Source organism: Pygocentrus nattereri, chromosome 19 (assembly GCF_015220715.1).
Source record: "Pygocentrus nattereri isolate fPygNat1 chromosome 19, fPygNat1.pri, whole genome shotgun sequence".
NCBI classification, from domain to species: domain Eukaryota; kingdom Metazoa; phylum Chordata; class Actinopteri; order Characiformes; family Serrasalmidae; genus Pygocentrus; species Pygocentrus nattereri.
Window position 1 is genome coordinate 20,179,230 of NC_051229.1, and position 12,502 is coordinate 20,191,731.

The 12,502-nt window shown below is 40.7% G+C and overlaps 1 protein-coding gene across 4 annotated transcripts in view; it reads left to right on the forward strand.

The window, feature by feature from the left end:
- Positions 1-12,502, forward strand: part of pard3ab (par-3 family cell polarity regulator alpha, b) — a 197,267-nt gene that overhangs the window by 82,951 nt on the left and 101,814 nt on the right. For all 4 annotated transcript variants that reach the window (XM_017718490.2, XM_017718492.2, XM_017718491.2 and 1 more), the window contains 5 exons: positions 1-42; positions 4,763-4,891; positions 5,436-5,471; positions 10,599-10,781; positions 11,661-11,831. The exon at positions 1-42 is cut by the window's left edge and continues 98 nt beyond it. In XM_017718490.2, coding sequence (XP_017573979.1) covers positions 1-42; positions 4,763-4,891; positions 5,436-5,471; positions 10,599-10,781; positions 11,661-11,831 — 561 coding nt within the window. The remainder of the gene's footprint in view (positions 43-4,762; positions 4,892-5,435; positions 5,472-10,598; positions 10,782-11,660; positions 11,832-12,502) is intronic.

A 12,502-nucleotide genomic window follows, 5' to 3' on the forward strand; every position in this document is an offset into this window, starting at 1 on the left:
ATCAAAGATGGACGTCTGAAGGCTGGAGACAGACTATTAGAGGTTCTGATTTTAATCATATTAATTTCGTTAGTATGAAAGTGAGAACAAATAGGTCACATCGCCTTTTAAATACAGGAAGATTCACTCAAAAGAGGCCCTGAATATTCTGTAATAGCTCTCACTAGGACAAAGCAATCTGAACAAAACAATGTGCAATGTGGTCCTCAGTAAATGAAGCTTTGAACAAGCCGAGATGCCTCTCCGTCAGAGTGATGAGGTAGGCTCCAGATAGCCATTGTGCCATTTAAACCTTTGTTTGCGACTTCTGGGTGCATACCCCCGTACCCTTTCACCCAGTCACTTGACTGAGCACTTGAGAGCATGGCAGAAATTAAGTCCTTCTTCAGCAACAGGGTAATTTCAAAGGGGCTTTGGCCACCATAGTCACCTGAACTAACACCACCCGACTTCTTCCTCTGGGGTATGCTCAAAGGAGCAGTCTATCGGAGCAAGCCTCACACTGTGGAAGATTTGAAGGAAAACATCCAACATGAAATTGCTGCTATTCCTCCTGATATGCTTGCCAATACGTTCAGGAACATGGAGCGCCACATCAAAATGTGTGGCAGAAAGCGGAGATCACTTGCATGGCATGCGCTGCTGGAATCGATTACACATATGTCAAGGTATGTATGTATTTTTTTTTTGGTTCAGATTGCTTCTTCCTGGGAGTTACAACAGAATATTTGGGGCCTCTTTTGAGTGAATCTCCTTGTATAAGTAAATTAACCTGTAGGACACAAACTGTAGGAAGTGAGCCAGACTCTTAAATTCACCTTCCGAGAATGACTGCAGTCACCTTATAATGTTTTGTTGCTTTAATTCGCTGTATTTCCAAAAGTATGTGGACACTTGTTTTTTCAAAATTTCTTTTGATATCAGTGGTCTTAGGGGTTTGCTCCCCTTTGCTGCCGTAACAGTCTTTACTCCTCTGGGAAGGCTTTACTCTAGATGTTGGAGCATTTCTGTGAGGATTTCATCACATTCAGCCATGATTAGTTCTGTGTCACAAACTCCACTCCAGTGCGTCAGTCTAGTGCTGAGACTGACTGTGAATATAAGCAACAGATTAATCAGTATTTACTTATTTTATTTGCATGTTCTGTCAACTTTGTTTTCTATTCACCAAGGTATTTTATCTTCCTCCTATTTGTATTTGTACTTGTGTTTATTATTACTGTTTTATTATTACTTTGAGTGGAGCAGAGAGACAAGGACGGGTCTTTAAGAGTTGTCTTATATTAGTTTATACTGTACTGTGTTGTCATTGTTGAATATTACAAAATAATAAAACAATGTTCCAAAAAAAAAAAAAGAAAAGAAATGGAAAACAGCAGCAGAAGCTCTGTACCAGGAGTCACTGTGAAACTGCTACAAGACACAACATACAGCCGTTCAAAAAACATGGAATGTCTTTTAGAAGCCTCTATGGTTTAATCTAGAATGGCCAAAAAGTAAAAACACTAAGCGCTGTTAGCTTAGCGCTAAAAATCTACTAGGCTCCCATAGGAAGGTTAACAGAAATTAACATTATTGAAGTGAAGGACTAGCTCTAATAGTCATGGTTTTGAGCTGGAAATGGACATCATTAAATATTTAAATGGAAGGCAAACAGAACACTGAAGTTGTTAAATAACGAAACTCGTGTGGATAGTCAGATTACGCTGTTAGGCAGGTAAGCACAGCTATAAATGCACTACTCTTCCATACAACTCATGTAAATGTCTTGGTTCAGTATTAGAAATTAGTGAGGCTGTTATGCACATGTAAACATATACATTGTAAAAAGGACTTTTATCATACCTTGTTGATGAGCCACCCCATGTGCCACCCATGAACTGTGCTGTGCGGTGGTCTTTTAATATCCTAGCTTGATCCTTTTGCTCCAAAACAACTTTCAAACTTATGTGTTTGTGTCTCCCAGAAAATGTTCAAGAAACCACATAGGCTAATAGCCCTCTAATTCTCTCATTCAAATGGACTGCATGGGAGGACTGCTGGGGAGGTCTACTATTAAAAATAACTCCGAGATTAAATCACTACCCTATTAGTAAAGCCCACATTCATTAAGGTAGTGTTCTTGCTGTGTTTACCTATTTTACCCATGCAGTAATACCTTAAACTCATTTTTACTTCTGTTGCTATGGTGCTGTAATGAAATAGGACATGACTCACTGCTGAAGTCTTTCTCCTGGCCAACTTCCGCCTCCCTTAACACCACTCTCACTTTTAAAAAGTGTCCCATGTAACCTATGCTACTTGCTAGCTACAGGGTGGCATTCTCACCTTTTTTGTCATCTCTCTCTCTCCTGCTCTTTATGTTGTCTGTGAAAGGAAAAAACTCATCATCTAAGCCACTTGTCCTCCTTCGTAGGGGTTGCTGACGCCTCTTTCAGTGTTCATTGGTTATAAGGCAGGAAACACACGGAACAGGTCATCAGTCCATTACAGTCACACACACTTGCACCTAGCGGCAATTTAGTATCTCCAATTAACCTGACTGCATGTCTTCGGACTCTGGGAGGACACTGGAGCACACGGACACGGGGAGAACATGCAAACTCCACACAGAAAGGACCGACCATTGAATCAAACCCAGGTCACAGCGTGCCTGTCCAAAGTTATCCAGACAGTCCTTGTAATTAGTGAAGCTAATTTAAGAAGATTCACTTGTGGGAAACTTCACTCACAGCTAGGGCTGGGTGGTATAACGGTAATAAGGCATTCCGCAGTATTTAAAAACGATGACTTTATTTCAATATTATGCCATCAAATTTCTATTCCATGTCTGAATAGCCAAATAATCTTTTATGTTTTAAAGGGGATCATCACTGTTTAGTGGCGTAGGAGCTACCTGATAGGTGGCATTAATAGACATGGGGGTAAAATCAGAGCCAAGAAAAACTAAGCATGGTTTTGCAGCAGCTAGGAGATACACACTACAGGACATGCTCGGTTTATGCTTCACTTGAACACCAGTCACTTGACTGTGTGCCGAGCTTGCGCTGTGACGTGTGGCATGTTTGGACAATTAACTAAACTTAGCCAAAATGCTGAAACACTACCAAACAGGTTTGATTTTGGGTTTGTATCACTCCAACAGCAGTCACTTGAATTTCACTCTCTCAGATCTCTCAGTTTATATTGTCTACATTTGTTTCAGCAGAGCACCAGTTAATCAAAATCGAACCTGTTCTGTACTGTGTGGTGCTGTTTGGGTCTGTAGTCTGCTCACTAAGCTAACCTTAATTTATCTCAGGCTACAGATCCAAACACTTGAATGGCAACTGCTTAATTTTACTCTCAGATTTGAATCATTATGATTAAGCTTCAATGCTTTAGTTAGCCAGAATTAAACATGTCCTGTAGTGAGCAGAGCCATTATCATGTTAGCTAAAGTGATGCTAACCAGCGCCACCTCTCATAGTAAGCAGCCCTGTTGTAGCAAGTGTTCATAGATGGCTTGGCATTTATTCAGTGATGGCTTGAAAAACATGTAGTGTGTTGTCCACATCCCTCCTTTTATTTGGACGTGTGAAACAAGTGAATAAAATGGAAATGTAAGCTTGATTTAAAGTGGAAAATGTTATTTTGTAAATGGAATATTAAGAGGAATGTTTCACATTGCTCATGACTAAAGCAGAAATAATCGTATGCTTAAGCAACATAAAAAAAAATTGTTCTGTGAAGGGTCTGTGTGTTGTATGGATGACTGATGAGTAAACCCAGGCAGGGGGCACTGAGTGATCCCTAAGAACTGGATCAGCCAGTAAGCAGCTAAATAAATAACAGGCTAGTTTCGATAAAGCTGTGAGAAAGTTCTCACTCCTCCAGTCCTGACAGAAGATCATAACTGGAGGATGGAGTTTTGTAATATAAGCATGACATGGAACAAACATATACGAGGGAGAATTATCAATAAATTGCAAGTTGAAGTGAGACCTACTGAGAGGGTGTTTCATTGTAGGGGCTCCTTGAGTTCAAGCATCATCTGTCATTCTACTTGAAGAATTACTTTAACTTTCCACACCATTTTTAAATACAGATTAAAAACATATGCCTGAAAATATTGTGATTATATTTCTTGTTTTTCATTCAAAGCTTAATGTTTATTTAATGTTTTACTAATATTCCAGAGAGAAGAACTTTTGACTAAAATGAAAAGTGCTGTATAATTCCAGAAATATGTATAATTATTATTCTATTCAAATCTTCATAGAAAAACATTGCCAGTAAAATGAGATGCTCTGAAGCAGCTGCACACAACCCCTAGATCGCCATTCCCAATGCCAAGCGTCAGCTAGCAGGGTATAAAGACCTCAGCATTAGTCTGTGGAGCAGTGGACCTGCATTCTCTGTCGGGATAGAGCACCATCTGGAGTTGGAGTGATGTTTGTGATCCAGAACCAATCATCCATCACTGCCTGATCTCACTGATGTGCTTGTGGCTGAATGCAATCTAATCCTCACAGCAGTGTTCCAACATTAAGCATAAAGGCTTCTTAGAAACCCTTGTTATTACTGCAGACCACACTCCATGTAAAACCTCTTAATTTTAGAAGATATGTTGGGTAAGCATGTGTCTACAAACTTTTGGACAGACCTAGGAAAGTAAACAGTACCTGTGCAGCAAATGTTCTCAAATGTGCTTGAGAAGTGAATTTTAATGTTAATTTAATCTCTCATTTTTCATAACACTGTGCTGCTGTGACTGATGCAGGTGAATGGGGTGGACCTGAATGGGCGTGGTCAGGAGGAGGTCGTGTCCCTGCTGAGAGCCACACCGATGGGCGGCGCAGTCAATCTGTTAGTGCTGAGACAGGAAGAAACCTTTCTGCCCAGAGAGCCGGTGGGTACCGTGGCTGTGTGAGAGTTGGAGTTGTAACGGGCCCTGAAATTTTAGTCCGAGCTCGCATTCAGCCAGAGAACTTTCTGTCCAGGCCAGGCCTGACCTGACCCAAAAGGACCCTCGACATGTTTTGAGTCCAAACTTGACTGAAACCAGACAAAGTTTTGTCCAAACCCAGCACATATCAAGTTGTGAATCTGAATCTAGCTCATCATAATCCAAAGTGCTGATATTTCTAATGATGGTGGCAGTTACATTACTAGCCTAGTGCTAGTAATAGCTGTCATTAGAAAAAAAATATATAATAGGATGAAATAATCAGTTGTCCAAACTGTACATTCAACTCTTTCACCAGTCTTTTTCATCAAGCACTGCTCTTGTGTCCTAATGCTGTGTGAAGCCAATGTAGCAAGAAATAAATTTCAATTTGGACACGGCCTCACATGACACAAGTTCAGACCTAGCCCAACATTCAGATAAAGATTTTGAGCTAGTATGTTTGTGTTTTCTGCTGTAACTTTCTGTTCTGATCTGGTCTCTTTAGAATGCAGAGTCTACAGTGCAGAATACAAGAGACTTGGTAAGTCACACTTACTCGTATATTTAATGTGTGTCTGTCTGTGTGTGTGCGCATCTTGGTCAGATTATCAAAAATATGTTTTATTGAGTTGTTAAGTCAAAATAAGTTCACACATCCTCTAAAGGGAACAAACTTAAATACATCATTTTTCTGCACATTTTAGAGCAACGTTTCTGTTTATTTGGTGAGTTTAGTATATCTGGAAAATAATAAAATATGAAATATAAAATGTAAAACTTTTGCACAGGCCATTGTTTCCCTTCCCCAGTATATTAATTCAGCAAATAAACAATAATTGTGCATTAAAATGTGCAGAAAATTGTTCTCTGTGGAGAAACTTTCTGTGAAAATTGTTCTCTTTGGAGAATTTCTAAGTTTCACTTAGAAAATGAATAAAACATGCAATTTGACCTGAGATGTTACTGTAGCTATTCAACTGTACCTATGCCAACCTTTCCATTAGAGATTGACCTTATTAACCTATACAATCCTGGAGCAGTTGTGCCAGACTTTACTGTGCAAATTGTGCACATCAAAATGCTATTAGGAGAAAGATGAAGCCCAGCTGTTAGCATATTACACAGTTGGATGTCAGTCATGTTGGCGTTTCAGCCAGCCATGTGTACAAAAGTAGGTAAATAATGTTTTCCATAGAATAAACTTCAGCACATTTAAATGCAAAGTTACTGTTTATTTGCTGGATTTAACGTTTAGTTTTATTTTTTCGAATGTGGTAAACTCAGCAAATAAACAGAGAGTGTGTATTAAAATGTGCTGAAATTTGTTCTCTGTAAATGTGTGTTAACTTATTTTCATTTTGACCAGGGGTTTTCAAACCTCTTCATACAGCTGCACTTTAATAGTGTTTTACAGACATTGTGTACCATGATAACAGTTAACAAGCGATACGCTGGTATCCAGTCCATGGGGGCCGCTAGACGCTTCGGCTGAACCGAGCCGGGAAGAGCGCTGAATACCTGGTACAGCAAAAATGTGAACTGTCTGATGGTCCCTGAGGACTGGGCTGGCAAACACTGTTGTAGAGGATAATGGGTGTTATTGAGGTCTGTCAATCTTGCCCATTATCCTCCATAATTTTTTAATGTTAGATTAGCGCTAAATGCTAATAGCAGAGATCAGTGGGTTTGCTGCCAGTAAGAGGGCTGTGGGTGTGTTGCCGCGGTGATGGCATGGTGGGTTGGTTTGGTTCCCGTAAGCTTGTGTTCTTTCCGTAAACAAAACTTCAGATTCCATCAAGCACTCATGATGACTAGCTCAATCTCCCTCTGTCTCCATGTCTCTCTCTCTGTCTCACCCTCTCTGTCTTTCTGTCTACATGTCTCTCTCTCTCACCCCGTTTATCTCTGTCTCTGTCTCACCCTCTCTGTCTTTCTGTCTGCATGTCTCTCTCTCTCTCACCCCGTTTATCTCTGTCTCTGTCTCACCCTCTCTGTCTTTCTGTCTACATGTCTCTCTCTCACTCTGTCCCTGTCTCACCCTCTTTGTCTTTCTGTCTACATGTCTCTCTCTCTCTTACCCTGTTTATCTCTGTCTCTGTCTCACCCTCTCTGTCTTTGTGTCTACATGTCTCTTTCTCTCACACCCCATCTCGCTCTCTCTGTCTCACCCTCTCTGTCTTTCTGTCTCCATGTCTCTCTCTCACCCCATCTCTCTCTCTCTCTCACCCACTCTCTCTTTCTGTCTCCATGTCTCTCTCTCTCTCTCATCCAGTCTGTCTCTCTCACCCCGTGTCTCTTTCTGTCTCCATGTCTCTCAACCCGTCTCTCTCTCTCTCTCTCTCTCTCTCTCTGAGACTCCTTTCGCTTTTTTTCCCACTATACTTCTTCCTTTCCCCCATTCCTGTATTTCTCAGTCTCAGTCTGCCTTCTTTCTTTTCCTTTCCTCATCTTTCTTTTTCAATCTGTTACCTCTCTGAATATCTCTATCTTTCTCCTTCTTTCTATCCCTGTCATGCTCCGTCTCATTCACTCTGTACTTCTTCATCTCTCACTTTCAATTTATACGTCTCCCTCTCTTGCTCTCTTTCTCTTGCTTTCTGTCTTTCTCTCTCTCTCTCTCTCTCTCTCTCTCTCTCTCTCTCTCTCTCTCTCTCTTTTGACTGTCTTTTGCCCTCTATCCCTCTCTTTCTCTATACCTCTCTATCCTATTGTCTTCTTATCTCTCCATTTTTTTTCAATCTATACCTCTCTTTCTCTGTCTCGCACTCACTCTTTCTCCTTCCATATATCCCTGACATACTCCCTCTTATTCACTCTATACCTCTACATCTTGCTCTCTCTCTCGCTCTCACTCTCACTCTTTCAGTCTATACCTCTCTCTGTTTGTCTCTCTCTTGCTGTCTCTCGTTCTCTCGTATTAGTAGGCAGATGCTATCAGGCTTTGTAATCCTCTCTGTAGAACAGTGTAATCGCCTGTAGAGCTCTCAGTTGCACAGACACTTTGATAAGGACACACACACACACACACACACACACACACACCCTATGCATTAACTTTTTAAAGCTGATAAGATCTGCCGCAGTAGCAGCAGCAGAGTAAGAATGAACAAAATGAGACAAGCACAGAAAACATTCACACACGCACTGGAGTGTCGAGGGAGATGCAGTGAAAGGAGGAAACGACACACGTGCGCTCGCTGAATTGTTGTGTAGAGTGTAGTGAATTTGTCACACAGACTGATTTTAGAGGATTAGAGCAATTTCCTTAATTGCTGCTTGTTAGAACTGACACCTGTGATATTGTCTCGCTCTCTCTCTCTGTCACGTTTCTACTTTCTCTTTCTTACCCTCTCCCTATTTTTCTCCCTCCCTGCCTTTTTCTTTCTCATTTCTCTCTCTTTCTAATCCGCATGCACATACCAGCAGTTGATGGAAGGACGTAATTGTATTATTAATGCACTCTGTGTATGTCAGAGAAAGAGAGACGTAGACAAAAGAGAGCGTCGTTCACATCCTCAGGCTCTTTGTGTGTCAGAGAGAAGGTGTTTGGTATTCATGGTGTAGCTTCTCACACTGGCTGGCAAACAGCAGAGCGGTTTTGCATGAGTGCCTTCTATTTCACACACACTCCTGCTCTAAAATCTTTGTTTACAGTGCAGGATGATGTCACGTGTGTTCTTGCACACACACTCTGTGCAGGCAGGTCCAGGATAAGTGGGTACGGGTGTATTTGGGATGAAGAAAAAAATCCCTGCTAGCGTCCTTCTTCAAAAGGATTCTGTACTTCACAGAAGTAAAGTCTGTGTTACCTTAACGAATACAAACAGAGTGACGTGGCGTGACTGAGAGGGAATCTGTGAAAAGAATGTTCAATAGCTTTAAAAAAAAAATAATAAGGATTTTTTCATTTAAACGAATGCTTTTTGATCTGTTTGTATGATTATATTCAAACAGGCTTGTGCAAGCAGCTTCTGAAAAATGAGATTTGCTTAAATTGATTGATTGAATTTGTTCTATGTCCATCTGTCTAGAGCTCCACCTGTCCATAGCGTAGACTGAGCTTTCTGATCTCAGCAGCTCAGACTAGAATAAGCTGCTATAAATCGTAGTTTTAACTCTGTTTGGTGAGTAGATAGACAGAGGTAGAGAGAGAGAGCTCTTCCAAAGAGCTCATAGTGATAATTACAATAATAATAATAATAATTACAATAATAAATTGTATTGGTATAATGAATTTACCTCGTTAGCTGCCTTTCTCACCTCTCACTCACTGTCCAGACTCCTCAAACTTGGCCTCACAGCTGATCGAGAGTCAGGAATTATGATGCTGCTGCTGTGAACCCTCGATCATTTAGCACTAGCTACAGATGAAGGCTCCACCACAGACCACTGCTGCTAACTTGTTAATGGCCTACAGCTTAAGGGTTCCGGGTGGAACTTGCTCTAGTCTTCATACATACTGTATATTCTCTGTACAATTGCATGCACTAAACATATGTACCATGATGGTTCAGGATGAAAACACATTCCATTATATCCTTAATACTAAAGTAATATAATATTAAGGACATTAATTAATTAACAAAAAATGTCATGTAGACTATACAAATTTACACTTATTTTTTTAAAACCCGAGTTTCCACTTGTATGACAGTGATAAAGTTCTTTAGTGTTGTATATGCTTATTCCCTGTGCACAAGTGCCCGCATTTCTCTCTGAATGTTCTACTCTTCCGTGTCCCTTATTGGCATCTGTGTGTAACCTTCAGTAGATTTAGAATTGGGAAATGCCAACATTATAATTGAGCCAGCCAGGAGATGATGCATTGTGTAGTCTGTTTGTACTCCTGCTCTGAACTGGAATAAAAAGGAAATGTTTGAGCTGTGAACATCTCAATAAGAAGACATCTGTACTTAGCCCAACTTTCTCCTCTAACATGCACAAGTGAATCTGATTTATTCATAGGAATTTGCAAACTTTATTGTAACAAAATGTAACCCTTGGTGAGCCAGCCACAAGATGATGCTCTCTGGAAACTGTATGTGCCTTTACTCAGAGCTGGGAAAGTTTAAATGCCTGTATTGTTAACGTCTCTGTAAGAGAACATTTGTAATAAACCCAGCTTTCTTCTCAAACATGCATGACTTTATGTAGCTTATTCTCAAAAACTTCCAGGTCTCACTCAGCATCGCTATATTGAAAAGAAAATCTAATTTAAACTTTGGTGAGCCAGCAAGGACTACATTCGCCAAAATATTTGATGCTCAAGCCTGGGAGAACTTGACTTGTGAACATCTCTATAGGCTGGCATCTGTCATAAACCACAATTTCTCCTTAAAACATGCACAAGTCAGTCCAGTTTGTTCTTAATAACTTTCAAACTCAATATTTTTAGCAATTAACTTTTGGCGAGCCAGCCATGAGAACTTGGCTAGTTCTGCTCAGAAGTGATCGAGAACAGATTTAGCTTGTGAGAATCTCTGTACGAGGACATCTCCAATAAATCCAACTTTCTCCTCAAACATATACAAGTTATATCCGTGAATTCCAAGCCTTACACAACATCTTAATATCAGTTAATCAAGTTAACACGCCTCATTTATACAGTTTTTGGGTCACACCTCAGTACTTTACACCCTTCTCTCTTTCTTTCTCTCCCTGTCTCCAGGTGGAAGAGGAGTTGGTCATGACCCCTGACGGGACTCGAGAGTTTCTGACATTGGAGGTGCCCCTGAATGACTCAGGGTCGGCAGGGTTAGGGGTCAGCGTCAAGGGTAACAGGTCAAAGGAAAACCACGCTGACCTCGGAATCTTTGTCAAGTCTATTATCAACGGAGGAGCTGCCTGCAAGGTGAAACCAGATCACACACATGCTCACTCATGTGCAACCACATATGTGCGCACACACACACACACACACACACAGTCTTGTCTTACATTCCTTGTTAGGACACCCACATGTTCCTATTGATTTTTATTTTTTTTTAATTACTGTGGCCAAGTAACACCTAAACCTAACCCATACCTTGACTTCAGTATTCCAAAAAAAAATATTCTGCTCTTGTAGCTTCTGTGGTGAAAATAACACACCAGCGAAATGTCCTCACCTGAACAAAAATGTCATGTTGTCCTATCATGTAGAGCGCGAAACAGATATATACACACACACACACACACACACACACACACACACACACACAGAAACAGAAAATGTTCAAAACAGAAGTCCATTGCTGAGGTTTATAGCATTTGAAAGGAAAGAAAGCATCTCTTCAAAACTGTCCATTGATGGCAGAGATGGAGATATGCTTTGAAAGCTGTTAAGCCTTCGTTTTATACTCTGCAGTCACATTTCTAGCTTTATGAGGGGGGAGAAAACAGCTGAATACATGCTATTGGCAGTATTAGAATTTTTCAGGAACAGTTACTGTTTTAGGGCACAGGTGTTCTATCTTTAATCTGCTACTGCTTATAAAATCCACCATAACGCTGTGAAAGGAACTGAAAGGAGCATAAAATATTACCTGTCTCAAAGCAGTGCTAATTGTCCTTGTTAGTTCTAGATGTTGTTTTGAAGAAAGCCTCTAGTCATATCCAGGTAACATGGCCTCAGATGGTTTTAGTCTGGAAATCAGTTATCTAATGTCACATTTGAACAAGTCTTGTGGCTTGTGGTTTGGAATATCTGATCTTGATGTTGATAATTTCCTTTATTTTTGCACTGCTGCAGGATGGGAGACTGCGAGTGAATGACCAGCTCATCGCTGTTAATGGAGAGTCGTTGTTAGGAAAAACCAATCATGACGCCATGGAAACACTGCGAAAGTCCATGTCGACGGAGGGCAACAAACGAGGAATGATCCAGTTGATTGTGGCGAGACGAGTGAACAAACACAATGAGGTAATCGAATGTGAGACAGAGAGTTCAGACAGCGAAGAGACAGAGAGATCAGACTGGGAAGAAAGTAAGAGCAGAAACTACAGACAGGAAGAACACTTTGACATCAGAAAAAGAGATAAATGGAGAAAGAGATCAGACAGTGACGAGGGTGAGATCAGACATTACCGTGAGATGGAGAAGCCAGACGGAGGAGAGGAGGAGAGACCAAATGAGGGAGGGACAAAAAGATATGAGACAAGTAAAAGAGAGAGATGGAAAGAGAGATTAGACCGTGGTGAACGAAATGGAGAGGTGGTGAAGTTTAGTACTGCTGAGAGAGAGAAATGGCGAAAGAGGTCAGACAGTAACGAGAGACAAATTGGACATGACAGAGTTGCAGAAAGATATGATTCTAGAGGAAGACTGAGAGAGACGTCAGACAGTAAAGAGAGGGATATTAGACACTATAGACAGAAAGACAGTCCAAATGAGAAAAGAGCAGTGACGTTTGCCATTACTGGAAGAGAGAAATGGAGAGAAAGGCCAGACAGTAATGACCGACAAATAGGACGCTCCAGAGATGCAGAAAGATATGATTCTAGAGAGAGATTAGAGAGTAATGAGAATGAGATCAGACACTACAGAGGAGCAGAAAAATTTAGTTCTAGAGAGAAGCTTGGAGAGAGATCCAG